The 15,504-nt window shown below is 32.4% G+C and overlaps 1 protein-coding gene across 9 annotated transcripts in view; it reads right to left on the bottom strand.

Annotated features, from left to right (window-relative positions):
• Window positions 1-74: 74 nt before the first annotated feature.
• CRYZL1 (crystallin zeta like 1) overlaps window positions 75-15,504 on the bottom strand; it is a 60,994-nt gene continuing 45,564 nt past the window's right edge. For 4 of the 9 annotated variants that reach the window (XM_051984930.1, XM_051984923.1, XM_051984925.1 and 1 more), the window contains 6 exons: window positions 13,340-13,360; window positions 11,384-11,482; window positions 9,156-9,277; window positions 6,913-7,018; window positions 927-972; window positions 75-420 (listed from right to left, as the gene is read on the bottom strand). In XM_051984930.1, coding sequence (XP_051840890.1) covers window positions 321-420; window positions 927-972; window positions 6,913-7,018; window positions 9,156-9,277; window positions 11,384-11,482; window positions 13,340-13,360 — 494 coding nt within the window. In that variant the 3' untranslated portion in view covers window positions 75-320. Of the gene's footprint in view, window positions 421-926; window positions 977-6,912; window positions 7,019-9,155; window positions 9,278-11,383; window positions 11,483-13,339; window positions 13,361-15,504 lie in introns of all 9 variants that reach the window. The other 5 variants (XM_051984931.1, XM_051984924.1, XM_051984926.1 and 2 more) reach the window with 4 other exon arrangements.

Raw genomic sequence — 15,504 nt, 5'->3', positions numbered from 1 at the left:
AAAAGACAGTGCTGAGAGGGGAACTGAAAATGGGATTCAAAGAGCAACTAAAGAAAAATGAAAACACAGACCCATTAATACAGCAGGTTTTCTTGAAGACAGCAATGATTTTGAAAGTACTTAATTGCTTGATGTACAGGTACAAAATGTGCAACCAAAATCAGCTTTTAAAACACTCCTTCCAGAATACATTGGAGATGGAAAAGTGTCTTTAAAATGTTAAATAATCATCTAAAAATATATAGAATGCTCGCACAATAATTGACTTTTCAAATACATCATATAATTTTGAGCTTCTTGTTTTAGCAGGAAATAGTACTTCAAAACTGGATAACTTGTTTTTTTCTTGCTTGATTTTTCTGAACAATTTCCATGGAAACTTTGGCATCATATGGTGGAACAGGTTCATCTAAAAGAGGTCTAAAGAAGAATGAATTCATTAGAAATGTCTGGTTTAAGTACAATTTAAACAAATGATCTTAAAAAGTACAGGTGAACTTGGTTTTATCTAAGTTTCACAGGGGAAAAAATTCTGCTTTTGATTTTGTTAAGAATAACAAGATTCAAATGCTGAGAGAGCAAAAATCCTCTATTTTGTCTGCTCTGTCTTTTGCCAATGTAAAAAAAAAAAAAAAATCTTCAAACTGGGTAATATCCTCACTCTACTTTGCCTTACACCTAAGCTTTTGTCTCTTTCAAGCTGTAGGACAGAAGGCAGCAAAATGGACAAAGACTGTAGTCCAAAGGACCACTACAAGTCATTGTTTTAAAGAATAAAAAATATTTACCAAATGAACTGTTTAGTTTAAGTAGCAATAATTTTTGTGTTAAGTCCCCAAATGCACCACAAACATGTAAAATTATTGAAAAGGCAGTTAGTTATCTGAAGAATGGAAATATTCTAATGTTTTATTTACACATCTTACCTGAAAACACCAGTTGATAGTTTCTCCATAACATCTTTTAAGATGCGTACCTGAAAGGTTTGTTAAGTTAGCAATATGCAAATGATGGGCAGAGTACTAGAAGAAACCACTGAATAATTAAAAGATAACAATGGCTTCTCTTGTCTTTTTAGCTTTGTCCTCAATATTTATTTCTGAAGCTTGACGCAACTTAAAAAATTTTTTTTTTCAATGAAATATTTGCTTTTTAAAAATTTCCATCCCTTACCTAATTGAGGGGGGGAAAAACCAAACCCCGATATTAATATGCATAATCAAGCAAAACAAATTCCCACATTAACCAAGTTCAAAAGTCTCTCCTTGCATATTTGGTTCTTAATTATCAATTATCTTTTGGAATCACAGTTGGTCATTATGGTGATCAGAGTTTTTAAATTTTTCAAAGCTGTTTTAAAAATATTATTACTGTGTAAACTGTTTTCCTTGTTCTGTTTACATCCAAGTACAAGTCATACAAGCCAGGTTTTTCTGAAACCTTTCTTTTAGTAATTTTACATGAGCTTTAAAGTCAGGTCATGATCTGCTTAGTAAGTTCCTAATTGATATTTAAGCATAAAGTAGAATTCACCCATCAATTTTATTGACCTTGCTGGATTAATTTTTTGGGTATAGCTCCAAATTGTTTTCTGAGTGGCTAGTCCAATTCATACCTCCACTAATAATGAATGTGCCTTTTTTTCCATATGTCTTCCAACATTTGTCATTTTCCGCTTTTTATCAACACTATTAACCTGATAGGCAAGTGGTACAACCTCACAATGGCTTTAATTTGTGTGTCTGTAATTATTAGTGACTGGGAGCATTTTTTTTTCCTATGGCTATTGATAGTTTAGATTCTTCTCAAAGTCTGTTCACATACTTTTATCATTTATCAATTGGTGTAATGATTCTCAAAATTTATATATATATATGTAGACAGTGAAATAGTGAAGTCCCTGAAAAAATTTTCAATGGCAAAGTGTTGAGAATTGTGAAATAGCAATGATAGATACTTAGAAAATATGAAATGGGCAAGAATTTATTATTTTACTTTAGAGTTCAATTGCAAAGCAGCTAATTGAGAGAAAATTTATTCAAGAAAGGTCCGATATATTTAATATAGTGAACTGATTAAAAAAAGAAGATATCCCAGATGTCTTACTCAATAAAAGAAAGATTAAAGGCTGTAAGTAGGCAGTTTTCAAAAGAAAAATGCCAAGGTATGAACAACCATTTTGCAAAAATGCTCTTGCATTAAGAAGTGCAAATGAGAACTATTCTTAATGTACTCCCTTTTAAACATCATATCAGCAAGGATGGCAAACATCATAATAATCGGACAACTATTGGAAGGTCTGTGAGAGAAAAAGGCACACTAATAAACAGTTGATAGAACTGTGAAAGCAATTTGTTAACTATACCCTAAAGGTTTGTGAATTTGGTGCATTATCCTTTGACCTGGTGATCTCATTGTTAGATATATACACAAAAAGATCAAAGACAAAGGAAAAGGATTTATATTCATAAATATATTTATAGAAGTACCTTTTGTTTTGGCAAAATGCACGTTCAGCAGTGAGATATAGCTAAATAAATTAGGATATAACGATGTATGAAATATTAAGAAATGAGAAGCATGAGGGGTCTGGAGAAACCTTTGAGACTTGTGTGAATTGTTGTAGAGGGAAATGAACATAACTAGGAAAACATTATGACTTCAATGATGTAAAATAAAGCCATTTTTAAAGACTTCAAAACTCTGATCAAAGTAGTGATGAACCATTATTTCAGAAAACTGTTGACCTTAATAGGGAGCTGAAGAATGAAACAGACATGGCTAATGTGTTGATTTATTGTAGAGGATACTTTCAATCAAGTTTTGCCACCTTGGCATTACTTTCACTCACCCTTACTCCAAATGTGAAAACAGTTGCTAATACTTAATAATTGCTATTGCTACTTCCACAATATCTTTCAGATCTGTCCCCCTCTCTTTCTCATATGGCTGTCATAGGTCTTCAACACCTGTGTCCTGGACTAATGTAATAAGACTAATTGGTCTTGCAGCCTCAAGATTCTTCCCTCTTCAATCCATTTTTCACAGTTGTAAAGTGATTTTCCTAAAGTGTGTATCTGACCATGTTACTCTCCTAAATGAATATTAATCCCAATGACTTAACTCTAAAATCAAACAAATTCTTCTGCTTAACATCAAAACCCTTCTAATCTACAATCTGGTCCATTATCAACATTATCAACCTTACACATTATTCTTAGTCTTCTTGCTATTCCTCACTTCCCAATCAATTTCCCCTCTCAATTCCAGTGGCTTCTCTTGCTTATTTCCCATTTATCCTGTATATAGCTTGCTTTATATATATTTATTTGCATGCTGTCTCTCTTCTTAGACTGTGCATTCCATGAGGTTAGGAACTTTTGATTCTTTTTGTATCCACAGTCTTTAGCACATGATAGGCACTTAATAAATACTAACTGAACTGAATTTAAGATGATATTATATCTGTTTCTCTGCTTGGAATGTATTTTTTCTTTGTCTCTATTTCAAAAAAACTTTCTTTCAAAATTCTACATGATGACTTTCCTGATCCTTTAGGATCCGGTTGCTGAAATTCTCTCTCTCTCATTTTTTCTAGAAATTATTTATATTTACTTATTATAAACAATTTATAAGTTGTTTCCCCCAATTGAATAAAAGCTCTTTGAGAGCAGGAGCTATTTCATTTTTGTTTCTGGAGCTGAAGTAGATAGCATAGTGCCTGGCACATACAATATACCTGATAAATGCTTGTTGGTAGATTGTTGAATGTTTGGTCATTCCCAGAATATACTCCATTGATTTAGCACAAGTAGCCAAAGACTAGAGTATTAGGAATGGCATTTGTGCTTGTACAAGGGTATAATTAATAATAAAAAAATTACTTTATCAAAGTCCCCAATGCCTTTAAATATAGAGAATATTGCCACCAATAAGATTCCCTAAAGTTATTTTGATAGATAATGATTGACACCAGGTGTATAATGTACTTGTGGTTCTGCAGAATACAAAGACTTTGGAGAAGTTTTCCAAGTGACATTAACTATTTAGTTATGGCATTAAGTCTGTTTCTCCTCTCATTCTACTAAAACAGAAGTGGCAGGGGGTCTGTCCTATAGTCTCCTCTAAGTTATTAGTATTGAATAATTTTAATAACAACACATGTTAAAAGATTATAATAAGACTTTTAATCAACTATAAAACTACTTCTTACTTCTTCCTTATGCCAAGGGTTATATTTTAGTTTACATGTTGTGAAAAGAATTGTATGTAACAAAATTTTTCTCAAGTGTATTAGTAATAGGAGCAGCTAGGTGATACAGTGGATAGAGCACCACCCCAAACTCAGGAGGACCTGAGTTTAAACCTGACCTCAGACACTTAATATTCCTAGCTGTGTGACCCTGGGCAAATCACTTAACCTTAATTGCCTCGGGGGAAAAAAGTATTATTAATAGAGCTAATATAATCCTTATCCTTCTGTGTTTCAATTTTCTTCACAATTATTTAGTGGTTTACCACTAATCTACTGTTAGTGGAACTATGAAGTTGGGAATAAAGGTCAAGGAGATAGAAGGGGGAAAAAAAGCCTACATATACACCATATATTCAAAGTAACATTTTTCTGATAGCAAAGAAATGCTACAAAGTAGAAGGCCATCAACTGAGGAATGATTTAATAAAGTGTGATGCTTGAATGTAAGAGAATGATTCAATTGTGTTTTAAATGGACAAATATGAAAAATTAAGAGAAGCATGAGAATACTGATATGAACTAATGCAGTAAAGAAAGCATAAACAGGAAAATAATATACATAATTACTACAAAAACATAAATGGAATAAACAAAAGAATTAAATCAAACATTATAATTAGGATGACCAAGTTGGGCTCTTTGAAGAGGATGGTAAATATGGGTGTGGAACACTGCATATACAGTTGCCTATAATACATATTCAACATACACAGCTGAAATATTGGCTAATTTTGTTGAATTTCAAAAAAAAATTAATAAAAATAGAAATATGATAAAATAAATAAATATAAAAACATAAACGTAAACATAAAATAAATAAACGCTTGCTTGGTAGGGAAGACAGTCAAAAATAAAGGAGATGAAAAAACAAAGCTATCAATAAAAATAAAAACTTAATGATTAAAATTCATTAGCATTTTATAATCTACTGCATTACAAAAATAAAAAAGCTATTCCTTTCTTTTTTTTTTTTTTTTTTGCTGAGGCAACTGGAGTTAAGTGATTTGCCCAGGGTCACATGGCTAGGAAGTGTTAAATGTCTGAGATCAAATTTGAATTCAGGTCCTTCTGACTTCAGGATTGGTGCTCTATCTACTGCACCACTAGCTTGCCCCAGCTATTTCTTTATTTCAACCAATCAACAAACATCTTAATAAGCTCTACAGGCACTGAAGACACAAAAGCAAAAATTAATTAGTTCTGGCCTTCAAGGAAATTATATTCTGTAAGGGGAGACAACATGTATACATATAATAAATACAAAGTAAAGTTTTGGAGAAGCACCATAAGCTAGTCACATCAGGAAAGGTCTAAGGTATGTAATAGTGATTTTAATAGCAAAATTTCATCTGATGATTATACTATTACTTAGCTACTTTTCTGTTATTGATCATTTATATCACTGAAAATAAAAGTTTTGAAGAAATGAACTCAACAACAGCTAAATTTTTAATAAAAGTTTTATTTTCTGAACACAGTGAAGATATTTTTAAAATTTCATTTTACAAAACCTTAAAAGGTTGATTTTCTTTAGTTAATTGTTCTAAGATTCTATAGAAACATCTAAAAATTAACTTTACTGTTTTTAAATCATGGAATCAGCTTTTCACTGCTTTTTTCATATTTCAAGGATATATAATTTCACTGGTTGTATTGATTTCATTTTTTCCCACAAACTCTGATTCAAACTTCTTTATTTCTGTCAAGCTATCATTTTTCCAATTATCCAGAGTCCTTCACACTCCACTATCCTTTATCCCACATAATTAGTAAGTTTCACCAAGACTAATTAATTCTGTTATATGCCCTTCCCCCTTCATTTATGGGGCAATCATTTTAGTTCTGGCCTTCTTCACTTCCTACCTGGATATTGAAATAGTTTCCTAATTGGTTTTCTAGTCACAAGCTTTTCCCTTTTCTAGTCCATTTTCCACCCAGTTGTCAAAGTGATATTCTTAAAATCAAATGTGTGACCAAGTCATTGTTCCTGCTCAATGAATTCTAGTGGTTCCCTATTCCTTTATGTTTTAATACAAATTACTGTGGATGGCATTCAAGGGCCTTCAAAGCCTATAAGGAAGTTATCTCTGTAGATTTACTCTACTTTATCTTCTTTCATTTGATCTTTGGTGCACTCAAACTGTCCTTGTCTTTCACCCTACATGACATTTTATTTCCCATTTTCTTGCCTACACACAAACTGTCTCCCAGGTCTGAAATGTAAAACCTTCTCCCCTTCTGTTTCTTAAGAGTCCCTAGTTTTCTTCAAAATTCAGTTCAAATGCTACTTCTATGTGAGGCCTTTCCTTGACTTGTCTTCCTTTAACTGCTATTGTTGTATCACGTTCCCTAATTTTGTATATATTTATATATACATGTGTCCCACTATGGAAATAAAGGTTCCTGAGAGCAGAACATTATTAATAGGCAATGGTTCAAGTGACTTTTATATATTTATAAATGTTGAATGAAAATGAATTTGCCTCATAGGAAAAAATGCTGTAAATGGACAATATAGAAAGATTACAACCCCTAGTTATAATATGTAAATGACAGCCTAGGTTGAGGTAAAATTACATGTGATATCAGTTTTCCTTTCACAATGCAGTTTTTCCAGAAGATTTCAAGTTGAAATCTAATTCACTAAAAAAGGATATAAAGATACCTTCCTTGTTGAACATTTGACAAATTCCAAACTTCATCATTGAGAAAAGAAACTGTGGCTCCCTTAAGGAAAAGGCAGTGACTGTCTGGAGGATCCAACTTGAATAAAATATACAAATATTAATTGAATCATTCTGCATTACTGATTAATTTCTTGATCAGGTATATTCAAAAGGTTAAATTTGCATGTTTTTTTTTTTTTTTTAATTTGTGACAGTTACAAAACAATTTCCTCGTCAAAAGGAATTGGTATGTACCTTTTAATACAGATTATATAAAAGAAAACATTTGCACACACGCATGCACATATATTTCATCTCCCCTATAACATTAAACCCAAGAATATAAAATAATTTGCAATTTCCTGCATTAAAAGCAACTAGATGGCTCTATGTATAGAGCACTAGTTTTGGTTAGGAAGACTTGAGTTAAAATCTGACCTCAGACACTAACTATATGACCCTACTCTCAAGTCACTCAATTTCTGTTTGCTTTCATTTACTTAAGAAGGAAATGGCAAACCACCCCAGTATCTTTGGCAAGCATTAAATACTACTGAAAAACAACATTGGAATGGCATAAATATTACAAAAAAGCTGCTAGCTCTCCACTGACAAAATTTTATTATAGGAACAGTTTCAAAGATCAACTTACTCAGTGTGAAACACTAATATAGGCAAGAATAAACATGGCAATTGCATCACTTCTATAATAAATGTTCTATTTCAGTTATATTCCTTTAAAATAACATGTTTGTAAAAAAGGGAAAAGGACTCACATGTGCAAAAATGTTTGTAGTAGTCCTTTTTGTAGTGGCAAGAAACTGAGTGGATGCCCATCAGTTTAATAAGTTATTGTAAATATGAATGTTATAGAATATTACTGTTCTATAAAAAATGATCAGCAGGATGACTTCAGAAAGGCCTGGAGAGACTGACATGAATTGATGCAAAGTGAAATGAGTAGAATCAGGAGATCATTGCACATGGAAACAGCAAAATTGTGTGATGATCAACTGAGATAGACATGGCTCTTTTCAACAATAAGGTGATTCAGGCCAAATCCAATAGGCTTGTGAGTCATCTGCATCCAGAGAGAGAGAAGATTGTAGGAACTGAATGTGAATCACAACATAATATTTTCACTTTTTTTTGTTTGCTTGCTTGTTTTTTCTCATTTTTTTCCTTTTTGATCTGATTTTTCTTGTACTGCATGATAAATGTGGAACTATGTGTAGAAGAATTGTACATGTTTAACCTACACTGGATTACTTGCTATTTAGAGGAGGGGAAAATCTGGAACACAAGGTTTTCCAAGGATGAATGTTGAAAACTATCTTGTTTTGAAAAATAAAAAGCTATTATTATAAAAAAATAAAATAACATGTTAGTAACACATACATACAAAGATGTGTGTATACATAAAAAAGTCTCATTAATTTTATTTGCATTGGGAATTGGTGATAACTGAATGGAGTCAAGATAAAGTTTATTTTTGTATTGCATAAAAATGAAGTTAATTAGATTTGACAGTATAAATAAGGTTTTCTGGAGAAAATGTCTAAATTACTTAGGAGAATAAACTATTTTAAAGAACCTTCAATTCTTTCAGATGTCAAAATTTCCAAATCACTGATATGCTAATTATAAAGCAATCTTATCCAAGTAGTTTACAATTTTTACTAGCCTACATAACATTTTGTTTAGTCTTGGGTACCAAATATAATCAAAAATGATAAAACTATATTTCTTTTAAAAATATTCTAGAAAATAGCTACACCCAAAGAAAGAACACTGGGAAATGAATGTAAACTGTTTGCATATTTGTTTTTCTTCCCGAGTTATTTTTACCTTCTGAATCCAATTCTTCCTGTGCAACAAGGGAACTGTTCGGTTCTGCACACATATATTGTATCTAGAATACACTATGACATATTTAACATGTATAATGTATGGGACTGTTTGCCATCTGGGGGAGGGGGTGAAGTGAGGGAGGAGAAAAGTCAGAACAGAAGTGAGTGCAAGGGATAATGTTGTAAAAAATTACCCAGGCATGGGTTCTGTCAATAAAAAGTTATAATTATGAAAAAAAAATTCTAGAATTCAGAATTTTTTTTTTAAGAAAACAAAACATATTTATTAAGAACTTTCAATTAACATGAATTTCTCAGGATATTGTTCTATACTAATTAAATCCCCTTAATAAAGGTTTTCTTAGAGTTTGTGATATTTATTACCTGAAGATTTTCTTCTGTGGTTATCCAGTGGCCTCCAACACCAAGAAGTGTGATGATATCATGCTTGTGTGGTAGTAATTGTAAATTTAAAGCAGGCTCATCATTTTTACTATACAATCTCACTTAATAGAGAATAGGAAAAGAAAAAAAAACTTATTTAATATTTACTTGCACATAATCGTGTTTTTCAAAAAAATGATTTATTCATTTTATCATTCACTTGTTTTAAAAACACAGAAATAATAAAAATTTTCAGTCCAGAAAAACAAAGACATAATATACTTTGTGTTCTGACATTAAAATTATAAACTGAATAATTCTAACTATAAATGAACTTAAATGTAAAATTTATATGCATTTGAAAAGTAAACCAAGTATAATGACATATAATTTACAGTAGCAATTTAACCATAAAGCTAACATGACAGATGGTTTTTAAAGTTCAGTTAAAAAATAAAAGTTGTAGTTTTAAAAATTATTAATATTAAAAAATTAAAAATATTTACTATTAAAATATATTTTAAAATTATTTAAAATATTTATTAAATGTAAATTTAAAATATTAAATAATTTTTTTAACTATAAAAAATTTCAAAATATTCTATTACAGCAGTGGGTGTAAAATTCAAATAGATACAGGGTTACTAAGCTGTACATAAGAATTGTAGACCATATATTGACATTTAAAATATAATGGTATCTACTGTATTTCTATTCATTTTGTTAAATACTTCCCAATTTTAATCTACTTTGGTGTGTGCTTGAAACTATAGATGTTCACCAGCAATCACACTAACATAGAATCTTAGGCTTTAAAAGGAACTCAGAAATTCTAATTCAATTATCTTTTCTGAAATTCAGGGAAAAATATATACATATACTTCAACTTTTAAAAATGTTTGGAGTTATGGTTTTTGTAAAAGGTAGCAAATATTAACAAAAGTGAAAGTCATTTTCCTAAGTATTAAAATCATTGTCTTCATTATTTGATGATACTGAAACTTTTTAAGTGATGGGTAAAAATACAAAAAATGCTCAATTAGCTGTTCTTTACACACAGCACAGTAATTAAGGTTATTTTTGTATAACAGCAACTACTTAAATACCTACATGAAAGTGGTTGCCCAGTAAATATTTTCTGAATGACTACTTCTTAAATTCAATTACATGAAAAAGGAAAACATAATCCTTGAGTCAAGCACATAATTCTCCTTTTAGAAATTTCACAGAAATGTAAACTACATTTTTGTTTAGCCTGGCAATAGATGCTTAATACATATTTGCTGAATTCCTTTCATTTTGAACTCGTGCAAGTTCATATTCCTTCCTTTATGACCCTTCAGCTAATTTCTAATAACCAGCACTAGATCAGAGAGCATTTCCTGATGATAAAGTATCCAAGAAATGGAGGCAAATACATTCCCTTACAGCCTGTTATGTAAAGAGTGGGAAGAAAAGGTCTCAGTTAGTCCTTTCTTGGAATTATCAAGTATCTGATACTACAGTGATACAGTCCAATTAATAACTTGGGCTAATGTCCATAAATCTGAGGTGACCCTTAGTAAGTTTATTATGATCCTGTTTATAGTTTTCTTGTAAAGAGTAATCTTTTATTAGCTTCCTGAGAAATATTAATTTATTTAAATATAAATACCACAGTAGTTATCCTTTGAAATAAGAAAAAATATGTAATTCATAATTATTTATGGGATTCAAGTTTCTCTTACATATACAAATTAAAGTAATAACAAAAGTGTGAGTTAGAGTCAGGTTGAACTGGTTCCCAAGAGCCAATTGTTCAGTTTTCAGTGTGAGCAGTAATCATATAGAAATCAGAAAATGCTGCAAATAAGGGCTTTATTTGTTGTTTTGCTGATAATCTAGACTTATTAAAGTGATGGAGAAATATTAATAATTTAGATTTAATCATAAAAGTTGTTATGTATATAAATTTTTCTCCCCACAGAGCCAGTTGTCAAACTTTTACCAGCAAACCCAATGGTAACAAAGGAGACCTCAGTTTAAACAAATGAGTTCTTTAAATTGATGAAATATAAGAAATGACCCCAATTAATTCATTATTTCTTGTTCTTGTACATTATCCTAAGAGCCCACATTTGACCACCACATAGATATTTTTAAAAAGGGACATTTATTTCTATTTTTCTTGTATAGCAAGATAACTGTATAAATTTATTTAGCATGTTTCTTTTTCAGTAATTACAAACCTCCAGCATCTAGGATAATATCTACTCCTATGCCTCCTGTTTCTTCCAAACAGTTTTCAGTAACATCATCTTTTCCATTGGATAAATCTATCACTCGAACTATAAAAGACAGAAAATTATGCAGTTTATACAATATTCTTAATCAAAACATATTCACCATGGCCTGGAGTTGGAACACTATAAAAAAAGCAAATAAAAATTCTGTCCTTTAAAATGTATTAAATGACTGATAAATTAAAAAAGAAAAATACAAACCAAAATTATAACTTTAATACAATTTTAAGGAACCAGTTCAAGAGGGAAATAGAAAATTTGATAGAATTCAGAAAATATACCGTGTTTCCCCGATAATAAGACCTATCCCGAAAATAAGCCCTTCCCTTATTGTGTAAGATTCCTCTAGAATAAGCCCTCCCCCGAAAATAAACCCTATTGAGATTGCTACTGTAGTGGTGATCCCATGTGCTACATGCTACATTACGGTACCCTTTGTATGCACCGCCCTCTCCCCCACCCTCCCTTTGGTGAAATGCACGCCACGCTCCGAGCTGCATCCAATCAGACCTGCAGCAGTGAGCACGTCATCCTATTCTTCCCCAGTGATTTGCTTGCTGGCGCCATTGAGAGCAGTGCCGCGGAGGAGAGCTGAGGCAGGACAACATAAAAACCCTGTACGTAAGCGGGAGTGAGGGGGCATGATGGAGGATAAAAGGGGTATGATGGTGGATAAAAGAAGAACTCAGGGGGCATGATGGAGGATAAAAGAAGAACTCAGGGGGCATCATGGAGGCTAGAAGGAGCATTCAGGAAGCATGATGGGGTTAAAACATTATTGAGGGGCATGATGGAGTGAAAAGAAGGATTGATGGTCATAATTTTATTATTCTGTCTGTACGGGTCACCTGTGTTTTGGCAATTCTTTTGGATGGAAAGAAAGCCACACCTCTAATCATCAGTAAAGGCAAGAAAGATAAGATTGAACGTGTATTAGGCATTTACGTTCTTGAAACCAAAAAAGCCTGGTGTACACAAGCCCATAAGAAAATGGGTTGATTTAATGCTGCCACTTGTTATGCGAGGTAACCAAAGGGGTCTGATAATCTGGGATTCAGCCAGCACTCATTGCGCTAAAGAAATGAAGAACTTCTTTGCAGAGAGAAGAATAGATCAAGTAATGATTCCTGCAGGAATGACTGCCTATCTCCAGACCCTTGATAGTGCAATAAACAAGCCATTCAAGGACCATTTGCGCATGGAAGTCAATGACTACACTGAAAATAGAATGGAAAGAAATCAGTGTGGAAACTTTGTGAAGCCCTGTCTGCAAGAAGCCGTGATTTGGGTGAAGAAGCAATGGGATAAAATTACTGACAGCTGTGTCGCCAAGGCACTACGAGCAGGTTACCTGGACAAGACATGTTCATTTAAAGAGAGCTATATTGCTGGACATGACAGATTGGGTCCACTTCTTCTGAAGGAAATAGAGGCGCAAGACATCCAGGATGGAATTCAGGGTATGGACACTTATGACGATGTTATTGAAGAAGATGACATGATCATTATTGAATAAAGGTACTTTTTTTTTGTTCACATTTACCTGTTTATTAAAATTGCTGTCAATGTTCATTAAAATAAGCCCTCCCCTGAAAATAAGCCCTCTGGTGGTTTTCTGTCCAAAAAAAAAAAAAGACAGTGTCTTATCGGGGAAACACGGTAGACATTATTAAGGACCAAGTCCTGTCAGGTACATACTGGACATAAATTATTTAAAATGAAGGACCTACAAATCGATCTACAAATTCAACCTATACAAATATTTAATTCAAAAGAATCACATGATCCATATGAAAGATAGCTATGAAACTTCAACCTTGGCTTCAGGTCACAATTTGTTTAGTATAATAGATACTTTTTACCCTTATAGAAACAGACAGATTTAGGTCACATAGTACTTACCTACCAAGGATTGTTTTACTCCTTCTCAAACATAGGCATCCCCCAAAATGAGGATATGGAAAAAGAATAGGATTATTTTAGCACTCAACTAAAAAAATAACCAAATCAAACCCAACAATTAGGTACAATAATAATCAGAAATACCGAATCTTAAAAAAAATTTCCCACAACACAACACAAAAAGGGCACTTTCTTACAATACAATACTTTCTCTTACTAAAGATGGCAAAAGCCTTTTAAGTAGTTTGAACATAGGAAGAAATTATAACTCTCCTTATATGAAATTTTATTGATACCTTCTGTTTTTATATCACATTAAATTTCTTTCTTTTTTTGCTGAGGCAAATGAGGTTAAGTGACTTGCTCAGGGTCACGTAGCTAGGCAGTATTAAGTGTCTGAGGCTAGATTTGAACTCAGGTCCTTCTGACTTCAGGGCTGATTCTCTATCCACTGTACCACTTAGCTGCTCCTATAACATTGAATTTCAAATATACCCTTGCCTCTTTTCTCATTAATCTTTCTTTTGCAATAATTTTTTCCCCTAAAAAGCCACAATTCCATAAAATGAAAAAACTCATTATGTCTGACGGCATATGCAACACTGCCTATTGAAAGCCTCCCCACATCTTCCTTGAACCTCTGCAACAAAAGGAAGGAGCTAGAATAATGTATCACATATTTGGAAACAATTTCAATCGACAAATGTGATGGCCTTTTTTTAGTTAGCATCTCTCTTTATTTCGTTTGCAGCATTTGATAATGAAGACCATTATTTCCTCCCAGATATTCTTGATCTATAGAATTTTTGACACTTCTTTCTTTTGGATCTCCTTTCACTTAATCATCATTCCATCCCTTAACTGTGTGTTTAGAAATGCTGAAAACTCTGTCCTAAACCTTCTTCTATTTTTTTCTTTACATACTATCTCTTGGTGACCTCATTAGCTCTTAACATTTCCAGATCTACTGTCATAGTGTCTTTCTTGAACTTCAGTACCACATTACTGTCTACCTATACTTCATAATAGATGTGCTATTAGAGTTATCTCAAATGCAAAAGAGAGCTCATCATATTTTCCCTCTTGATAACTTCCTTCAAGTTTATAACTATCCTTCTTGTTACTCAGATTTAAAATCTTAGGGTCATACTCAACTTTTTTTAAACTTCCACTTCACCTATCCATTCAGTTGCCAAGTCTTCTCCATCCACCTGTGAAATTATCTCTTACATCCTCCTTTCTATTCACATGGCCACAGCTCTAGTTCAGGCCCTCATGAACTTTTATATGTACAAAGGAATGCATTTCTAATTGCTCTTCCTGCCTCAAGTCTCTTCCCTTTAAAATCCCTTCTCCTATAAAGCTGTCAAAGTATGATTCCTATAACAAAGGTCACGTTGCTTTCATGTTCAATATATCACGGTGGTTTCCCTGCTAAAACTCCTCTGATATTTAAAGATTTTCCCAACTACATAATAAGTGTCTTTAACTTAAGTAGGTAGGCTTATTTATATGTGACTTTTGTTCATGGAGTCTTCAGTTAATTTTTTTTTTCTTGATGCTTCTCCAGAAAAAGATTCCATGTGGGCTTCATGTTCTTTCATAGGATATTTCTTCTATTAGACTAAGAACTCCTTGAGATCAGGAGCTGCCCTTTGCCTATCTTTGTATCAGTCCTTAGCACTTAGTAACTGCTTATTTTTTATCATTAGTGCTTAAGTCCTGGTTGATATATAGTACAATATTAGCAAATACTTGCTGAATGAAAAAGCTTACAAATGTTTATAAATAGGTCATGCTGAGAAAGTTTGGAATTGTCTTATGTTTTTCCCTTATTACTGCAAAAATGTAAACATATTAATACAATGGTGGACTTGTAATACAACTTGTGCCTACTCTTGTTTGCGATGTTTTCCAAACTAATAGTGTTATCAGAGATAGGCGAAAACAACTTTTGCACCCTGTGAACATGTCAAGTATTGAACAGTGGAAGGGTCCTCCTGTACACTCCTCTTCTCCAAGACTGCAACAATGAAAGATTACCTCCTCGGTTAGAATAAGTTACTTCTGCACATTGAAATGAATTTAGGGATGGAGATAATGGTTTAAATGCAGACAAAAATGTATTGGTCAAAGGGGAAAAGAAGATGACGAAATCCAAGGGA

The sequence above is a fragment of the Antechinus flavipes genome, chromosome 3 (assembly GCF_016432865.1).
Source record: "Antechinus flavipes isolate AdamAnt ecotype Samford, QLD, Australia chromosome 3, AdamAnt_v2, whole genome shotgun sequence".
Lineage (NCBI taxonomy): Eukaryota > Metazoa > Chordata > Mammalia > Dasyuromorphia > Dasyuridae > Antechinus > Antechinus flavipes.
The sequence above is the reverse complement of the archived record's forward strand: the minus strand, read 5'-3'. Positions and strand labels throughout refer to the sequence as shown.